The 21,955-nt window shown below is 40.1% G+C and overlaps 1 protein-coding gene across 1 annotated transcript in view; it reads left to right on the top strand.

Moving 5' to 3' along the window:
* The window catches only part of LOC128890012 (inhibitory POU protein), a 26,126-nt gene that overhangs the window by 1,778 nt on the left and 2,393 nt on the right, over window positions 1-21,955 (top strand). Inside the window, exons 2-3 of the mRNA XM_054148139.1 lie at window positions 15,837-15,893; window positions 19,754-19,942. Of these exons, the coding sequence (XP_054004114.1) occupies window positions 15,837-15,893; window positions 19,754-19,942 (246 nt within the window). The remainder of the gene's footprint in view (window positions 1-15,836; window positions 15,894-19,753; window positions 19,943-21,955) is intronic.

Below are 21,955 nucleotides of genomic sequence, written 5' to 3'. Positions count from 1 at the left end.
TCTCTCTCTCTCTCTCTCTCTCTCTCTCTCTCTCTCTCTCTCTCTCTCTCTCTCTCCGCGGGCCTCGAAACTGTAACACACGTCGAACCGATCTGTTCCACCCCCAATCTCGCGATCTCTTTCCTCCGGTATGTCGCAGGCTCCACGGTCTTTAGTTTATTCATGTGACGTAATAGGATAAAAACCGTCGCTACAAGTTGAGTGCCCAGACGAGATTACAGCCGTATCGTTACGTTTGTGATTTTTCATTATTGCTTTTTTTAAAAAGGTGCTCTTTATTCTTCGCATTTCGATTCTGCTTTAACCATCGAGTGAGCACACCCAAAATCATCCCGTGAGCGAACGCACGGCGCTCGAACAACTACATATGAATGCTCAACGTATTACCGCACATGCCAATAACTCAACGATTAATTAAATAAACGTTTCGTAGGGTTTTAACACCTTCGTAATGTTCCGTGAAAAATTTATCGCACTAATGACTAATGCGTTAATAACGTTAATGCGTCTAATTAGTGTTCTCTGTCCACGGTGTCAACGATCTATGGTAATTAATATAGTTTCGCGCTAAACATTTATCATACGGTTTGTAATTATTTACATCGCGATAGCTGCCATTTCGCACGTTATTCGTATATGATCTTTCGTTTTGTCGAGATATTAATAATAAATCTCAATAAATCGTGTTACCCTTTATTTATTTATTAACGGGAGAGCTCTTTGGCAAGATAAACTATACATGGATAAATAGATAAAATAGGATTGGCGCAATTTTATATGTACGTCTACGTATATATGATTTGGCTAACGTGTCCGATCAATACAGTCTTATTCTACTTGCGTTGATGTTTGTATCGTACGTACTGTCAGTGTTGTTGCAATATCTATTTTACCTGGTTCTAACTAATTGTGAGCAACAAAATTGATAGATAACAAATAATATCGTAACAGCGTTAATACCTAATTTACCGATACCTATGTCTAAGTAGAAATAGTACGTAATAGTCAGACGAATCAGCCCCGTTATTTATACATGCTCGATCGTAGTAACGCAAGTGTAGTTGATAATATATTTATTTCTGATTGTTTCGGTGCATAACCCGTATAATTTCCAAATATTCGAACAAAGTATCGCAGTGGAAATGTGGCATCGACAAGAGTAACGACTCTTGAGAAACTCGACGGCGCGGGCGGCTATTATCGATTGCTCGACTACTACATTTGCCGCGTCATCAGCTATTAACCATTAAAAGTGAACGTTCTTTTATCGATTTACGATTGGTCTACCGAAAACTGAAACCTGAAAACTGAATGACAATGTCGTCTGATCATTTTTTATACATCCTGCAGATTTCCACGTGTTCCGTCCATACCTATATCTGCATATGTTTTACTCATTTATTAACCGACTAATCATTTATCCAGTTATTTTAATATAATTATCGAAATTTTATTCAACGTAGGAATTAAACTCTACGTGATTTTAATAACAACTTTCACGAACAAAGTACTTGAATGATACAATGTGTAATGCACATTCTGCTCCACTATTGTGCGTTGTACAATACTCGAAAATCAACGGTTTCCTACGCTCTTAAATATTTCATCATCGGCACTCAAACTGTGAATGAATCGTGGAACGTGATCAATTTCAAATGTTTCCTTAAAATAGTAATTACCAATCATTTTTGTTATCATGTACACGCGATACGCTCTGTTAATGTTTTTCCACGTTTCGTATACGTGATGCATTATCCTAATAAAATAATAATACCTACCTATTAATCGAGAGTTCAGAAAATGTTAATTAACGTTATAATTATGTAATATTTCATTACTCTTGTTTAAATATCGTTACGTGAAAACATTAAATGCTGTGTTACATTATTCGAAAACTTGACATATGAATATTGAATTACAGTTTGAATTTGAAGGTGAATTTTCATGTTAGAATTTGTATTTTTATGATTATTTCTGAACAAATTCCCTCGCAAGAAAAATGACTGCGTACCCACTACCGAGCGTTCGAAACGTAATCAATTCTCAGATTTTAAATAAATAATTGTAAAATAAACCAATCTTCCCGAAGACTTCTCGTCTACAATCCAAGACTTTGTTGTACTTCCATGGATGGTTTTTGGTTTGCCCACACGAGCATACCAATATCGACAAACATACTAAACGGATGTCAAAGTACACAAGTGAATACGAGCAAATCGAAACGTAGAACTAACTTTGTTAACAGTTTGAATTTAAACAGCGTTTCTATTGTGTTCGTAACGAGCCTTCCCCCAAACCACTGTTATTCTACGGATATTCTGTATCCAGTGGCCCGATTTCCAGAATCTTCGCGGAATTCAATATTTGAATAACTCGTACATTTCTACTCGAGCAAACAGAAGATCCTTGCAGCCTGGTATGCCAACTGACGTCGGCGTCGACGTTCGTGCCGTTTCTACGATGAACAACTCTGTACGAGAACCGTATGCATATTTGTCAGTTTTGTAAAATCTTTACCCACGAACGAATCTTCCGCTGAACCTTTTCGCGTTACAGGTTTTGTTAGAATGAAGAGAAAGCACACCGTGTTTAAAATGTAAATAATTGGCAGTATCGATGTTGTTTAGGTATATTAACGAGAACGACCACAGCGGGGCGTTGTAAAAGTATAGAAGGCACGGGGAATAAGATGCACGGAATCGAGCGTGTACACGGAAATCTGAAAAGTAGCATATGCGTCAAGTGGATGGCGTGGTAGTTTCGTGGCGCGATGGTAAGGCGGCAATTAATGTCAGGACTGTTTGATAGACCGGCTTCGAACCGGTTTATTCGTATTGGGGTAGCGTACAGGCCAGAAGGGATGCACGCGTATTCATGCATTACCGTTTGTAAGGGGCTGCAGGCCACGAGATTGCATAATCGATACTACACCTGTGCCACTCACAAGTGCGCACCTGTGTACGGGGGAGGAAGGTGAACGCGTTTGAAAAAGGTCATCCGTAGATGCTTATCAACGACACATTTGTGTGCGTTTGAAGACCCGGTGAACCGATCGCTTCAACCGGAACTTTTCTTTTTTCGTTTCATTGGTGCGTGTATGAGTATTCGTGGTGGACTCCGAATTTCAAATCGTACTTTTACATTGTTTCTTCGAGATAAGCAGTGCGTACGTACGTATCGTAATTTACGCATACGTTATTGCACTTCACAGTATTTGTCTTTCGATCGAAATGTTATTATTTCAAATCTGTAGGATGTTATCCGACATTGTACATCGCGTCATGGGATTTACTATAAATAAAACTGCCAAACAATATTTACCGTTAGAATTGAAAGTATTTTCGAATCGGAACGTACCATAGTACCACAGTACCACAGTACCACATACAGAATACACATAAATTTAACACAGAGCCGATAATAGGATACCGTTGTAAACGCATACTAAGGGAGAATTGAATTTATGGCCAGCAAAGAATTCGGAGGAGAAGAATAATACAATATAATATAGTGGAGATACGAGTCGGTCGCAATGCACTAGAGTTCTCGATGCGGAAGAACATCGATGCGAAGTAAACGGGGTAGTATGGCCTTAGCCGAGTCCCTCCGGTGGTGAAAGTACGTGGATAGTGCATCGTCTCACAGACCACTCACCCACGTGTCCCGCGCGTAGGTGTGTTTCACAGCCATAGAACAGCCGCGGACGATCCCACACACGGGACACTGGGGACACATAACGCTCCCCACTTACATCCAATCGCTCCTGATTTATACTTACTACTCGCTTGGCCCCTTATTTATCGTGCTTCATGGAGACGCGCAGAGAACAGAAACGTTAATTTGCACAAATTGAAAATTATGGACCGCGACCGAAGACAAGAGTCCTCGTTGGTAGGAACTCCGCGAAGAATTATCGATTCCCTCCTTTCCTTTCCTTTCCTTTCCTTTACAAGGAAATTAGTCGTCTTCTCATTTTCTGATTTTTCCCTCGTTTCCGTCCTCGCACCACCACCACTCTTAATTCACTGGTTTTATGGCAATCGGTTCGGGTTATTACTGTTCTCTCTCCTCGATCGTTCTTCCGCTTCGAAACTTTAAATAGAATTACAGGTTGGCATTTGTAATCGATGGGTGGACGATTCGAGAATTTCAATCAGCTCGCAGTCGTGGCCGAAAAAAAATCATTACAACTAAACAGAGACGGCTAGGTCGTAATATTTCTCGGATAATAATTAGTGGGAAATGAAAAGTATCGAAAGCATAGTAGGTGCGCGATATGTCAAAAAATGATAGCTACTTTCTTTTGAAAGCAATACAGTTGGACGAAGGGATGGATAAGGTTAGGGCAAAAATAACCGACGGTGAATATAACGAAGAAGGGACTTAAAATGGTATTCGCTAATAGCAGGTGCAAAAAGAGAGTGGAGGTTTAGTCACGCACATATGTTCATAAGTGATACCTACAAATGGGATCTCTACACGTATATCGACGCGCGATCAGATACACGCATATAGACTTTTTTCAACCGTGCAACCTATACCAATGAAATATATGAAAGTTGACTTTAATAAGATGTCGAAGGAAAATATCGCGTAACCCAATCATAAAATCCGCGACACGACGAACCGATGAACCGAAGAAACATCGTACACGAACGGCTAAATCAGTCGAAACGGTCTCGTGCGAGACAGACAAACAGGCATTCGCGTACAAGCCAGTATTATTAATACGGGTGTATTACGAGGGTTTCCTGCATGGGGGTTAGTGTCCATCGTTGGCCTGAAATAGGTACACGGTGTGAGCTACCAGCGAGGGCGAACATTACTTCCGCTCGGTCCTTCGCGGTTTAACGCTCTTATTATTATTTTTATTAGAGAGCCGCGGTATATAATGCTATCAGCCCCTACAAGGGCGGGCACGCAGGAAATAAACCTAAGTGTATAATTACAATAATACTTACCGAGATCCCTTCGTGGGTTCTCTCCCCTTCCTGAACCCCCTTTCTTCTACACCCTCCCTAGACTCCGTACCTTCGTCTCTGTCCACCCTGTACGTTTCCTGTTCTTTTCACGACGCATCGTGAATTTCTTTCCATCTTGTTTGCTCTTACCTTCTTGTCATCGCACGGTGATCTAAAATCAGCAAAACGTGGCAGAGAATAATTATTAAAGAACGGAACGACGAAACACGATTCTGTCTTGTTTTTCGATCGCGAAGAATACCGACATCAAAAAATATTCAATTTCAGCTGGCGCGTACTCGTAAACGTAGCAATCATTACACTCCGCCTATGGAACGAGCAAAGATCACGGAATATAGTATTCGGTCGCGTAAAAATATCTTTTAACCCAGGGTCGGGGATGTGTCCGCGTATGATCGCGCGCTCACGGAGATGCGGGTCAGACTGGTCGTGGACGATTATAAAACATAAGCAATTCCGTGGTGTGTATGTTATAGCGCGAGCCAGAGGTATACCTGTACGTGACCGAACTGTTAAACGCGAGAATTGCCAAGTTCCGATAGAGTTTGGATGGGGAACGCTCGTGTCTACTCCGTTAGCTTGATCCCCTTCTCTCGTACCGAATGGCACGTACGTGTCCTATCCTTTGGCCGTGTACATCGAGATACATGTACTCGTATGTATATAGACACGTGTGCCGTTTTTAGGAGAAGGATACCACTTCTCCGTATATTTTTTATGTCCTGCGAAGCATAACCACCATCGAGGATAAGTCTGTTCGTTGCCGAAACTATCGCAGAGTTACCAGCAAAAACACCAGAAAGAGGCATCGGTATCTTCTTTTGATACGAGTTCCTTTTTTCTCTCCATTAAGCGGCCCGTCTAATGCAAGCCTATCCACACGTTTTACGTTTAGGTACTAGGGAAACAATCACGGGACACTCAACGGGAGCACCCCTCGTCAAAATCAAGAGTCTATTATTATGACCATATGTTTATGCCACGATTGTATCTTGGCAAAGGGGGAGAGACGAGCTCAGAGCAGGGGGCAGACGTACACCTGCTTGAACGCAACGCATGGGTAAGGGCGGAATGTGTGGGCAGAGTACACATTCTTGTCGGATATGTGTCACTCTTCAAATAATATATATCGACAATTTTTTGCGTCGTCTATGTTTTCTGGAAAATGTCCGACCATCTACCTTTTCCTAATCTGTTTTTCCGCCGAGAATATTTCCACGAGACGTTAAACTTCTCATACCAGAATTTAAAAAACCTTTAACAGGCTGATTTGTTAATGTTAAAACTTGATAGCGTTCGAATACTTTGGTGGTTGACCGAGCCACGATACCTATCGGATCCCGATTATTTCATAAATCGCACTGCCCGTAACTTGGTCTCGGAAGCAATGAAAAAGCGTGCTGCTATGACGTTCTATAAATGGAAGTCTCTCCTCGGCCGACAGTAGGAGATCCTTCCGGAGGAACGAGGCTGAAGCGGCTACGTCGGTTGAAATTAGCATCATCCCTGGTTAAAGCAATATCGACCGTGAGATGTCTTCCGCGGCGTCTATCTTCCAGCATCGGGGTTTTACCCCTCGGGTCTTAATGAAATTATCGTCAGGCCGAGTTTCGAGGACAAATCGACGTTTCAATTTTCTTAATGCGCTCATCTCCCCGGTGGGATATTGGCGTGCGGCCGCCCTTCGTGGCCCTAAAAGTTGTAGCCATGGATCCAAAGGACGCGTTCCGTTTGCTTGCTGCCACCGAAATCCTCGTGTTGCGAAAAGTTTCCTAGTACAGGACAACGCAAGACAAGCTACAGTTGGGTGTTGCTGCCACGTGCCGTCGCGTGCCCGCCACGTGACCGACTTGCTACCCACTGTTTGCTCTCATCCTTCCTTAACTGCATTACTACAATTGCAATTACAGGCCCACTGAATTTACGCGTGTCACTTATTGCGCTCGAATTATCCCTACGACAGCCCCCATCATTCCCCAAAACGGATGTTCCCAATTTTCTATTTTGTTTTTACAAGTAGGTCAATAACACCACTCGCTTCGACTCGATCGGACTATCGATTCTCGTACGAAACTATCGCAGGCGTGGACGGCGCGGACGGCGCAACCACTCGTTAAACGGTAAATCGGTTCCATCTACTCGCTTCTACTCGTTTTCTGGTTTGCCGTTGAAACGAACACGAATAGGGGAGTCGAGGATATCGCGAGGCTACCGGAAAAGGTCTTTTTTGTAATATATTACATACTTTACGACAGTGCAGATAACAAGCGAAATAATAATCAAAGAGTGGAATACGAGACTAACGTGTAAGACTATGTACTAGTACAACATTGTACCTCGCAATATTTTATCATACACACTTTATCGTCCACATTGATTACTAGTTTCGCAACAATGCTGCTGATTAAAATTCAACTTGGAATTTTAAATGTAATTTTGTACACTCCTCGTTGTTCAATATTAACGAGGAATAAAACAGGGACATGGAAGTAAAATTGTACACCTGTCAAATTTGTGCAATGCTCGTCATAATTAAATCATTAATAAATTGGTCGGTGAGAATTAAAAAGCTCGTTGGAAATATAGCTTTACGTGTTTCTATCAAGTATTATGATGCTTAAACAATGGAATCCTTAAATCCCGTTCTCTCGAAATTCATTCATTTTTTCTCGATTTCATTTACCAACAAAATTCTTTTCATCCTTAAAAACAATACGAAAGCTTAATGCGTGCAAACACGGAATAGCAAACGCAACGTTTTCAATCAGTTTTCGCTTATTTATCGATTTTTGGAATAATTACCGATGGAAACAAATAATATGTATATCCTTTAAACGGATTTTTATTACCGAATTACGATACAAGCTAAAGCGATTTTCCCAGTAAAACGAATGCGTGAGAAACTCCGGCTGATAGCTGAGATCGATAAAGTAACGATCAGGGCTGACCCGTTTGCGAAAGTTCGGTCTTTTCATCGAAGGCTCAAGTGCACTTGCAGGTGTAGTGCTTGTAAGTTTAAAAATAAGCAAGAAATTCGGCAAGCATCAATTTCAGCTAATCGTTTATCATGCGTCGTAATCAGGCGAATGAAAAAAGGCCCCGAAAGATTAAACAAAGTTGAGTCAATCGAGGCTTTTCGATTTACCTGCAACCACGTCGAGACAGCTACCGGAAGATTCTATTTTAATAATTGGTTCCGTCGAGCAAAGTCCGGAAAGTAGTTTCTGGCGTGGCAGACGAGCCGTCGCGCGTCCTCCGAAGAACGGGAACCGAAAATGGAAAACGGAGCTCGTGACGTTCCAGGTAAGTGAAATGACGTGAAGCTACGTCAGTCAGAACTCGGGCAAGTTGGAATGGAAAGCAAATGGAAGAAACGATCAACAGATCTCGTTAGAGAGACTGATCCATTAAAAACGGTCCGTTTTAATATTACCTTGTCGCTGTTTAGATAGCTACACTCCTGATCATACTTTCAACAACTATAACGTCGATAAATTAATAATTATTAAAGTAAATGTCGAAATTATCGACGGCATCCTTGAATAATCTTTGGATGATAGAAAATTCTTAGCGCTATTACACGTAGAGTAAGAAACGTTGAAAAATGTATCGAAAATGGAATGAAAAAATAGCCATGAAATTAAATAGAAATAAAAATGAAAGGAAAACAAGAGAAGGAGCGAAGAAACAACAAAGAGACGCGCAAATACAGAGAAAGTAGAGGGAGAATCGGGAAAGGACATAAGTTGGAGAGAGCGATTTTAGTTGTGCGGGTAGTGGCGTAAATGGGATTGCGCGGATGGGTGCGCAGCCCGAATAGGTAAAAGCAGACCTCCATTAGAGAAACTCTGACGTCGTCATATACGACCATTATTGCGGCCACAGTAATGACAAGGCTGTGTGTTAACTAGATAGAACTGACAAGAACTGTTCCCTTGTCGCGTATTCCTCCGAATCTCACGTTTTTCTGCCATGCGTATAATCGGTAAAAAGAGAGCAGATTACGATCGGCATCGACTTATTTTTCTAAAATAAAGAACATAGAGGAATATATAATATTTCATGCACAACAAACGTACTAGCTTAATTAGGATTACAGGATTCGATACAAAAGTTCCTTAACGATAGTAATATAAGCTTCGTAATAACTCTGAATCGACAAAAAAATGTATCCTTCCGTCTGGGAAATCTACACCGGTTCTTGTCAACCAGCGTATGATGGATGAGAAACGATTACGCAAGAATATCGTTCCATCACACTTAAGAGCAATTCATTGCACTCGCGGAACCCCGCGCGAAATGTCGTACTGACCAGTGATCATGTCCTAGAAATTCGCGTAATAAATAGGTAATTACCACGTTTGCTTTAAAAAAGACATGAGAATTAATTCCTAAATTCGTTAGAGTTGAGACACCAGCAGAGGTATCGGTCTATAAGAAAATACTATGTATGTCTGCGCGCAGTTAAATAAAAGGAATAGAAAGAAGATGCTGACCAATATTCCAACTTGACGCGTTAAATGATTAAGGACGTAAGAGGAACTTGGTCTATTTATCATAGCTCCCTTACTCTGGATTCCAGTCAAACTCGGAGAAGTAACCCCTGTTACATTTACACCCCTTTCTATTCTTCTCTTCTTCGGTTCCGTGTAATCAATGTGATCGTTTCATTCAACCGAAAAAAAGCGATATATTACAACCGTCCTTCTCCAAACGATCAACATTTCTAATTGCGTTCTTATCAAATAATAATTTCTATGTTCGATTGAAAAAGAAAGATGACAGCTTTAAATCCCCTACATATAATTGTGCAGTTTCATTCCAGGTTTCTCAGTGTCGAAAATTAGGTAATATTATCCGATAAGTAATCTTATTCTTAAACCGAGTCGTAGGAAACGCGAGCGCCTTCTCCGTAATTATCTCTTTCTTCCCCTGTTTCCTGTAACTACTTAGGGGGATCTTTTACGTCGTATTTAAATCAACTCGATTTACATTCAATTGTTCTGCTCGTAATATGTACAATAAGATACGATACGATACGATACGATACGATACGATACGATACATAATTTGATTGGATGCATAAGAATGCTTGCACGTGCAGCGTTACTCGAAAATCCGTTGAATTTCTTAACAAGACAGAAATTGAAAGACTGTTCGCACAACCTAACAGATTTTGATGATCGGCGATCAAGGAACAATCTTTCTCGTCCTGGACGTCAACAGACACAGCCAGAAACCTGAAACGATAACCAAGAATTTCAGCCATGACTAGAATTTGTTTCATCGAGTTTTACAGATTGGTAGTCGAGATCGGTGTATGTTCGACGATGAATAGGAGAATGGGTGAAGTTGAGCATGGCGGCTGAGTATAGTGTAGATGGTCTGGATCGATGAGAGACAGCGGCTGGTCTGATTGGCGGGACTGCGGGGGCGGAACACCACGTAGCCAATGACCGTGTCTATCCTTCGATACATAGTGGTAACGAAATCACTGATATTTTTATGCTCCGAAACCGTCAAGTTTGACTTAACTGTAAATACTGTAAAGCGATTTTATGGATCGTTCATGCGCCACCCTTTCAGACACCGATACGAATTCGACTTTTTCGGCACGACGACGACGACGACGACGACGTTACAACGATTACATCAAATCAACAATTATACTCCAAAATAATCTGCTTATCCCTGGTTTGGTTTATTGTTTGACAAAAATCTTGCAAGCCTCAGACATTAGTAACGATGTACACGGATACAACTTTGATTTCAAACTTTTCATTTGGATGTTTACTTATCGAAATCGGTGCCAAACTGTGTTTTATACCGGTAATTATCAAGGCTCGGTAGTTGCTAGGCAACAGCAAAGATTATTGGCTGTTATCTGCTTTCCTCCATAGTGTTCGCGGGGATTTAAACATCCATAAAGCGGCTTAGCTGCAGACCGTACGCGATGAATGAAATTTCATATCGATAAAGGCTATATCGATCTATATCGTTATCGACGGATAGAAAATTATGTTTTTCGCCGTCCCCTGATAATTCCGTTTGCGTTTATATAACGCTAACCTCGATGCGCGTCGTGATTTTCGATAGTGCCTCTGGCTAAAATTGGAAAACGTTTATTTCTTTTTTGAAAATGAGTAAACAACGCGAAGAACGCTACCCGATAAACCAGGAGCCGCGTCCGTCCCAGTTCTGTTCAAGTTCCGCGCTTCATTTCGTACCTATGTCACGTGATGGAAGACAATTACGATAGTGCAACAACAGAACGAGGATTCGCATCGAATCCAGTGATAAATTCAGTAGCTATACCATGTATTATTGATCATCCAGTTAGCATTGTACTGTTATATTAAATCGTGACCGAGCAAAGATAAATCACTTGGATGTTTGTTTAAATCATTTTCAAAGCGTTGAAAAATCCATTTTATTAATTACTTATTTGTTTCGCAGCGAGTTGCATATATTTTGATACGCGATTGATCGAGACACCAATTACATATTAATATTTAATGTATTGTACAACAGAAGTGAATGAAAGCTTGTAACAAATATATTCTGCATGGGTTTCTCGTTACTTATTCAAATGTATCATGCGAATCGTGGAATATTCAAGTAGAGATAACACAAGTGCAAGAAGTTAAACCAACGTAACGGTGCAACATCCGACAACACGCCAAGTGTTACATTACATACAAACGTGTAACGTACAAATTGGTCTAGCTAAGCAATTTTTAAACGTTGAGGACGGAGCATAGAATGTTTGTTAGATTCTGCCGCGTTCAAGTTATTCGTTTTGCAGCATGAATCGGCCAAAACGATGTTCCTCGAGCAACTTAATCGTATTCTGGATTAAAAGCAAAAAATCACTGGGTAAAGAGTTGACGAGAACCAGGAAGAGCGTCTACGAATCAGAATACTGCATTACGAAATTTCATAAATTCTCTTTATGATGGCTCTTAGACGCTTCGCGCTTCGTCAGGATCTGTGTTTTTCACTTGAAATAATAATGACTCGAGCGAACATAAATTCTCACGACTGCCTATCTACTCCGCGCGTCTGTTACGATTGGAAAATAACATCGTACTCGAACGAATATTACCCAACCTTCAATTATTATTACATTTCATCGAACAACACCGAAAAAACTTTTCCCAATTAACGATCGACGTGAAACAAACAAAATTCTATCCACTATTCTTACTTCAATGCGTTTGTTGTTGTTTTTTCTACAAGTGCAGGTTCATGGTACTCCGATGTAAGAAAGGTACAGGTGTTAGCTGGTACAGATTATACTGTTATACGGTACAGCAATAAAAACTGGGAATATCCAGATTGAAGGTGGAAAGCACGTCCAAGCGATGTTTAGAATGGTTCAAACGAATCTGTTGAATAATAGAGTATGGTAGACAGTTACTGTAAGGGAGCAAGTGTCTCCGATTATAACAAAAGTGAAGGGGCGAAGCTTGGCTCATTTGTTATTAACCAGCGCAGTGGAGCGTCCAAGTGCAGAAAGACTTGGAACACGACTTCACACTTTGACTCGCAACCCTTGGTAAATTTAGTTAATTATCAGTTGAAACTTCTACGACGAACTTGGTCTATTCTGTCCTTCCATTTGTCCAATGCTTCTTTTTCTTTTAAAACAAGTATCTCGCTTCAATTATTTTTACCAACACTTTATTTTATCGGCACTTAACTCTGACACATGTGTGTTAACAGTATAATGGTTTCAGTATGAATAACTTGTAATTAATTCGCTAGACAGAACAAAGAAATTTTCTTCCGCGATTAATGTATGTACATTTCAACGAGGGATTGCTAAACTCGTCGGTTGGCGGAACAACACTCTGCGTATATTGTAATATATGCTATTCTCACCTTACGTATATGTATACATTTAAATATTTTAGAAACGAAAAGGTCGGGTAGGCTATTATTTTGTCTCGCACTGTATGTATCGTATAATTCGCCGAAGCGGAGTTTTGCGGTTGATTTACAATCGGTCGAACGCAGCTTTCCTGATAATCAAACGGGAGGTTCCGATTGGATTTGTACGAATGCGCGCACGCCTGTGTCCCTATATCGGACAGTGCACCGCGTGCATGCACCATGCACCGGTTACGCCGAATCGAGGATACCAAGGAAAATCAATTAGCCGGGCAAACTGTTTCGACTGCGGCTGTTTGCCCGCGCTGGAGCCGCCAATGTATTTCGTCTCGAAGCTCGGCTACGTGTCCCTGCATGCCGCGCATGCTGCGTGTGCAATGTGCATACACCACCCTTTCTATTTGCAACCGATGCACTGCGCGCTACGCGACGCTACCCTCTCGCATACACCGACTCCAACCCTTGTGATACCGACGCGACGTTTCCGTGAATTTACCTGATTACATACCCGAATACGCAGAACGAGAATTCGAAATTGTTCGGGAAATTGAAATGCTCGCTTGTAATAACGTAGCTAAAGCGAACCGCGAAGGAATGTTGCAAGGCTGTAAACGCAGTTGCGATGGAGAGAAACGTACCAAACCATTTCGTACGTTACCGATTCTAAAATAACCGGAAATATTCGAGTAATTTACATTCAACACTTTGTACCTGTTAGTATTATACATGGCAACAACGGTAAGAAGCCACTACTCGATAATAAACGTTCTTCCGATCTCGATAAATACGTGCGAGTTTGATATCGTCGTTGAAGCATACTCTCGTGTACGTCGTAAACAATTAGACCGAGTTGGATAGACTCGTACTTTTGACCGATGGTGTATAGCCGTTAGGAAAAGTATAGAAAAGTCGCAAATTGAGCAAAGTATGAACAAGTTTGGACATAAGTGGACAGGAAAGAAAATAAATAATTCAAAGAGCAAGGGTAGCGTTTCTTTTTTTCCTTGCTGTTTCGTTCCCTTTCTGTTTCAGTCGGCGACGCGACGCGACATACTGCGAGTACTATCGCATACTGCTTGCGCTACTGTGCAACAACTAAAACGATGATTTGAAATTTCACACCGTTTCGATGTATTTCCCAAAGTATTTGCTCTATACTATACCATTCTATGAGACGATTTAAGGATTCTGCCATCCGAAATATATTTGGAATACGATATCTTATCCAAAAATTCGATTCACAAATTACGCAGGACATTTAAAAAAAAGTATCCACGTGGATTTCATCGATTTACAACAATGGCAAATTCGCAGATACGTATTGTGTACGCGTCTTCGATGTTACCAAGCTTTGTATTTACACTCGATGCACTGTGTACATACAGCTTGGTACAAACCACACACGATAACGCGTTTCACGCACGTGCACTACGTGCATAGAAGCGTTGATTGCTGTCATATATATGTACCTGCGAAACCCATAGATGCAAATAGACGCGGATCCACATGCAGCTATGTACTCTGCGTGGACGTAGAGTCATATCGACGCGTTGCGTCGTTGAAAATTGACGAAACAATATCTTTATTGCTGCGATTGCAAATGTATGTGCGCGTGTATGCATGTAGATCCATCGATCTGATGTCCATACATAGTATTTTGAATAATTAGCGAGTTGCAATTTCGGATTTCACTCGTGGATGTATAAAACAATGTTTCGAATATAAGCTATGAAATAACGAAGCAAGTACACCCATACGATAGCAGAGTACTGTACAAATCACCATTCTCCGATCGCAACTTATATTCAAAGTTTCTTTTAAACAAGATTTAACGTAAAGTTCAACTATAAACGATTAGATTCACGCATTAAATTAGTACAAACATTTACAAGTTAAAGTGAAACTAATGTATCGATGGCAACTGCGACTGGAACAATGACACGATCATTGTCATCGGTAGCGATCGAACTCAGTTATTGGCCGACTCTCTAATGAGAACGATATCAAATTACCTAGTTCTGCGCAAATCCTAAAATGACTCGATTAATTTGTGACGTCGGCGTCGCGACGCCGGAGTGGCCCGATTCTGTCAATCTTAGCGGTACACTTTTAAATATACATATCACGCGATTGCTAAGAATAAAATATACAGTCTAAATGAATATTAAGTAATATTGACAGATAAACTCCACCGATGTGCAGAGATTTCTACCCGATAGTAAATATTTTCGTTCGTTTCTACGGAAACTTAAATAACAAAGATAAATAGGCTAATATCTAATCACTCTCACTTTTTCATTTTTTCGATCATTACGATTTATAGACGTATCGCGTGATTCGATCCTACATTGTCGTGCTTTTTGCGCACACGATCAATTTATTTATACGAATAAAAATTGATTAGAAATCGATCAAGGTAGTAAATATTTTTGAGCCAAACGTTAAAGTCCAAACGTGAATTTATTTATACGTTGAATTTATTCATTCAACGTTTCGTTATTATGAACAAATATATTTATTACTGCGATCAATTATTTTTTCAGCGATACTTTTAATGGAACGGATTAGAATTAAAGTTCAAGTTGTAGTTGAAATAAATGTTAAGTTGCCATCAGCATCGAAGCGAAATTTGAAATGTCGTTCAACTCTCGGTACTAGGTGTCGAGTGCTTAAAAGTCAAATCGAGAATGGAAAGTGGTAAAATTTTCTCAACGTCACGCTTTAACCTCGATAGTCCGTCTAGACTACGTGCCATCAATATCAATTACTCGCGGAACAACCCCGTGCACTTTTATCATAGACTTTCCACCTCCGAATTACACGATAAAGATGAACTTTGAGTATAAAAGAAAACTATGTGTATCCAAACAAGAAAAAGATTAAAACGTGAAATCGGACAATTTTCATCTTTAATATTAGTTTAAACATTTAAACATTGAATGTCTTTGTTTTGTTTTGCAGAGTCGTATATTGGAAGATGCCTCCATTATGTGCAACTCCTGGTCACCAAGGCATAACGTGAGTACCGAACGATATTGTTACTCTTCTTTCTATGTTTAAGACAGACATTGAAAACGATCAAGAGGTAGACGAAAAATGTTAGTCGTTTAACTGTAGATGAATGTTTGAAAAACAACGTATGTATGCCGGTTGATCGTTGTTGTTCACTTTTTGTTTCGCGGGATTAATCGATTTGCCAACCAAGCGGCTCGTTTATCGAATGGTAATTTACAGTAGGATGTCTCATTTCGCAGTTGGTGTCATTAATACACCGGTGAGTACGTTATCGAATGATCAGCATTAATTATTAACGAACAATATCGAATAAACCGGCGGCGACAAGTTACGCGTGACGGCAGACACCGGCAGTCAACCTCTTGCAGGAAAATATCGAGCGCAATGTAAATTTGGATCGACGGTAAGATTCAGTCGCGTCTGTGTCACAAGAGAAACTGAATTTGATCATGGGGGAACGGCACCGAGAAATATATGTATACTCCTTACTAGACAGCAGGTACTCCGCCATGCAAGTGATAATTCGAACAGTCTGCTCGATTTCGTGTCAGACGTCAGATTTTCTGGAAGAATTTATTTATTTATTCATGCGTCAGACTACTTCGCGATGTAGGTTATCGGACGGAAATAACATAATTGTCCCAATTTGCCATATCCGTTGGCCATCTGTCCGAGAGCGCTCTGCATTTAGACTCGAGTAACCGTCGATTTAATCGCGAAATCGTTTCATAAGCGAATAATATTTTCGATCTTTTACATCGAATAATTTATATTTAAACCAGTACATTCGCAACAAGTAGATTTAATGATATGTAACGATAGTAACAATTTCTTTTGCGATTATTATTTCCTATTCTTCCACGTTCCATTTCTTATCGTTTTTATTTCAAATCGTCGCGTCAGCTTGTTGGTTGCTTACGCTTACGTGTAACGTCACGAATGCGTACGTTGTATTCAAGTGCGTCAAGTTGGGCTCCGTTCACAGTAACATTCGGGTTTCTCTATTTTATTGTATTTATGCACTTTATTTCATTCTGCTATATGCGGCTTACTATTTTTCTTTTCCAATACGAAACATTCTGCATAATATTGTACATATGTATATAAAAACAAATAGAATAAAAATCTCTTTCTTGTTCCATGGACAAAACAAACATTATTTTTCGTTCGATGCTTGAATCAGTTCTAAAGATATGCCATAATCACTTTCGGAGGGGAAAATTACTGCTTCGAGACAAAGTTAACCGTAACATGCGCTACATTACGAGCTTAATCATCCCCGTTTTCTCGCGAATCAGCTTGAGCAGATAAATTACACGGGTGGCTTGTAGGGCGCGATAATTCAATTGTAATTGGCTAATCTTTAACGTGCCCGAGCTGGAAGACGTATTTAACGGGTGGGTCGGCTGCTGGCAGCTCGGAAAAATGACTCTATTAACCAGGAGGACGTACCGAACCAACCTCGAAGGGAGACTCTGTAGAAACTTTGCTAAACAACTGCACGAGGTGCTAACTACACAGCTAACAAGACCAATCTGTATCCGTTGTCCAACATTCCCGTCGCTTTTCTTATCTCTGACCTTTCCCCATGGAACAATGTTCTACGAAAACCAATCGATTGGCATGTTTTACTTCTATACCGATATTTTACAAATAAAAATTGCATATTAATATTTATCTGATATTTCCGATAATACGATGCTTGTATATACTTGTTAAATTTTTATCCCGATTAGTATCCATGTCTGACTAAAACTGATCGGCTAGTACTAGACAACAACTAGAACTGATCATATATGTAATAAAAGGAAAAAATAATTGCTAAACCGGCAATTTCACGGCACGAACGACGGACAACACACAGAGGAACTTGAGAGTTAGAAAAAGTAGCGCTAGTTCAGCAACCTACAATGAGACAGTAGACGGTACAGAGTACATACACGTACTCGACGAAGACCCGAGGAGTTCATAAATAATCGAAGCGCTGAAGTACGACGGTGGTTTTCACATGAAACATTGATCGACCGATGCGGACATTACAGTTTACAATGAAATAACTGGATAGCGAATCGCTTTTAACCCGACTTAACGCAACAAAACTATCGATATTGTCATACGCACCGCGAACATTCATAAATATACATTTTTAATACTTTCTAAAACTAGAAAAATGGATTTTCTACCGGGTAATTTCCTTCTACGTTTACTTTAGAATTTATCCGAATGTTAGTTCGGATACTTGGACGCATACCTTAGACGCGTGCGTTCATTTACATATAACGATATACCAATGTTGATTCATTCACGGATCAGTATTAGACACAGATTTATATTGACAACGAATAAATAATAACGATATACGCGAGACAATATTCACTGTGATATAAATTAACGGTGTTTTGAAAACATTTAAAGTCTAACAGACACTGTTTTCCATTATTGAGTTGAAAACGATTCGGTACTGTGGATTGATTGCATACAATTTTGATGGAACTCCGAGGTGCACAGAATTCCTGTTAAATTGTTTTGACAATGAATCGACCTCTATCGATATTTAATAAAGCAAAGAAAATAAAATAAATCGATAACTCTATTTCAAGACATTTCAACTTTGTAGTCCGCCAGAACAAAAAAAAAAAAAAAAAACAACAACAACTGGTAGAAACATCTGGAGGTCTCAAATTTAACCGCATATGAAAAGCGACTCACTCTAAACATAGACAGGAAATATCAGACCCTTTTGCTCGTCTAGTTTTAGTAACACATCGACCCCAAAATTATCTGTCTGGCAACCCCTGAGACATTTAACAAGCAAACGAATTTGATTAGCGAACCTTGTTGGTCACGCGTAGCCACCTTTCAAATAACATTAATTCAGCTGACCAGGTCGTAATTGTGCATCTAATCTGTCACGTCTGATCCTATCTCGTCTACGTTATACGTGAATTGTTTATAATCGTCAACATGGCGTTAAATATTATACAAGTAGAATAACAACATTACAATCGTTCGCATGTATAATTTGCTTGTCAATACTCGCTTTAAAGTTAAATAATCTGTATTTTAATAATTAACGAAGTTTAAACTTTGGCTTCATATGAAATTCATTCGTTACCAAAACCGATCATATTCTGGAAATTAGATTATACGAAATTCACTATTTGCCGTAATTTACGATTTTTTAACGCGATACAAAGGAAGAAACGAATATTACTAACATCGCTACAATTTACTCTAAACGCGCATCGATAAAATAAATCGTTGGTGAAATTGTTGATAATACCGAGAAAATTCCGTTTGGTTCAGATTTGAATTTGATTCAAGTTTGGCGTGACTGAAAGTCTGGGAAAAGCTAAATTCAAGTTTCCAGTGTCAAAACTATTTTTAGAGTATCGATCGTACGGCCATGTTGAGTACGCGGAGTGACCTCTGACCGGGTACTTTGGTACAATTTAATCGCGTACTTTTTTACCTACCTACAACGATATTGGCACGATTTTTCGCCGAATATTATTTTCATACGTTCCGCTGATAATAACGGTGTTGTTCGACTATGACTATGCGAAAAGTCTCTAGTCTAAAATAAATGCCTCGAGTCTATCCTGATTTTTTAGAGAGCCTGCTGACAATGATTCAGAAACGTGTCATGTTTAACGCTGCGTTTTCTTCGCTATACCATCGAATTCGGCACCCTCTTAAATCGAGAACCGTGCAGTTTGAACGGTATCTGCAACGTTACAAGATCTGTCTGATGCGATTTAAATTCGTTTAAAAAGACGAAAGGCTTTTTCGGGAACTTCTTTACCTCTACGCATGATCCGTGATTCTTCAATCAGTGTCACGCGTTGCTTTTAACGTTTCAGGGTGACTTATTCGGGGGCTTGAACAGCGGTCTACAAGACGGCTTACTTTCGAGGGCAGAGGCTTTGGCTGCGGATTTAGGAAAACACAACGCGGGCACCCCAATGCCTTTGAAGCACGACCCTGTTTCCGTCTATCATCATGGAGCCCATATGCCAACCCCCCATCCAAATAACCGGCCGCATCATCAGGTACATTCACACCTCTTTGTGAGTTTGCTTTTTTGACATATTATACTCGTACGAATATCTCTTACGAATAAGTTCTTACCGATGTTATACTCGTATGTTATACATGTATGTACGTACATATCATAGAAACAGTCGTTGTCATCATTTCGATGATAGAAGAACATTTCTTACTCCAGGCGAAATTTAGGCATGCCAAATAAACGATTTAGTTTTGATCGCCAAGCTGACTTTTTGTCACATTCGCTCTTTAATTTTACTAATTCATCGTGTTATCAACAGTAAAAGATTACCGATCAAATAATCATTGTAATAAAGTGCATCGGCGAACAGGTAGCGGTATTCCATAAAATCCGTGTACTCGAATATCAGAATAAAATGCAACGAGTTCCAACGGTGGATAAAATCAATGAAAATAATTCATTAGGCGTAGCAATTAATCAGAATTTATAATTAATTTCTCGATTAAATACTTTAGTATTACCGATTCTTCATTAACATCGTTAACGATACGAGCTACAATTTTCATATTCGCACTTTAATCATTAATACTTTTGATACTCTCACACACGTACGCAGGCAATTTTATACACTTCAATACGAAAATTTAATGCCAGATTTGATCGGCAACGAATCAATCTACAAAGCTCGCTTGTAAAGCTGTACTTGGAAGTACAGTGTAGTTTAAAAAAGAAACAATTATAAAAACAAGAAGGATCGTTTGAAATAGAATTAACCGGGAATAAGTAGACAAGTTATGACTGCGCCCAAATTCAATTACAATTTGCTGCTTGTCGTTTCGGGGTTCTATGCTAATACAAGCAATCTGAAGCTGATGAGTGGAGGATAGTATGACAGTAGGGTGAAGTAACCAATGTGCAGCGACCCGGAATGATCTTCTCGAGCGTAGGGGCGTTGCTCGTATATTATCTCGCCATAGGGACGATTCGCAACACACTAGGCGGAACGATATCAATTTCGATGGAATTTTTTTTTCCATAGTACCAGCTCCAATATTGATTTAAAACAAAAAAAAAAGAGAGAAAAAACGACAATTTATAGGTTTTTTCATAGGAAAATGTACGATTTTGATTGATACGGTATTTCGAGGGATCTCGATGCGTGTAAATGCGGTGTATGAGTGTGGGTGAACTTTAAATTCGAATTGTATTTGTTGTTATATTAAAGTTTTTCTATGGCTACATTATCCGTATTAACGCGGGCTAAATATAAAAGGAAAAGGCAGAAAGAAAGAAAAGTTTGGTCGATCGATGCGTAAATTGATCGACTGATCAGTCGCGAGTCTATCCGTTGAATATCAAGTGGATGTATAGATCGCAATACTGGCTTCCCGCAGTGCGGTGGCGAGAACACCCTCTTTTCGGTCGCAGCTTGCCGTCTCTCTCTTTCGCGTGAATCGGCCGTACAGATGGTCAAACATCAAGTGTCCCGTAAAGTCTGTTTTTATACGCGAGGTTGACGAATTCAATAACGGCAATGTCGTACCGACCCGCCTAACGCGCAACGTATTACGTTCACGAACTCATGTAACGAGTTTTGTATCATTGGCACAAACGGCAGGGCCAAAGATGAGAAGAAGGGCGAGGAATCGTGACGAGTGATGGACCGTGCGAGAGAGGAAGAGCGATAGAGAGCGATAGAGGTAGGAGGGAGACTCGACTAACCCTACCGTCATGTCAGCGTAATGATGAAATATTGCAGGGGTCTCTGGGGCCCGTGCCGTATACACCCCTGGTCTAGTCCCTCGTTCACTCCATATTCGCCACCATCCTCTTCCAACCTCGATCCTTCTTTCTCTTTCGTACTAGTGTGCCACCACCCGCAACCCCTTGCATTCCTGATGTAACTATGCTATGCCGTAGCACCCCCGGAACGTAACCATGCCATCCAGTTAGCTCGTTGTACGGCATACTCCCGTGAGAATAAATGTTGCGTACACCAACGTAATCATACGCATACGCATACGCATACGCATACGCATACGCATACGCATAC

The sequence above is a fragment of the Hylaeus anthracinus genome, unplaced genomic scaffold, assembly GCF_026225885.1.
Source record: "Hylaeus anthracinus isolate JK02 unplaced genomic scaffold, UHH_iyHylAnth1.0_haploid 12000, whole genome shotgun sequence".
NCBI lineage: Eukaryota > Metazoa > Arthropoda > Insecta > Hymenoptera > Colletidae > Hylaeus > Hylaeus anthracinus.
This window is presented reverse-complemented; position numbering and strand designations above follow the sequence as displayed.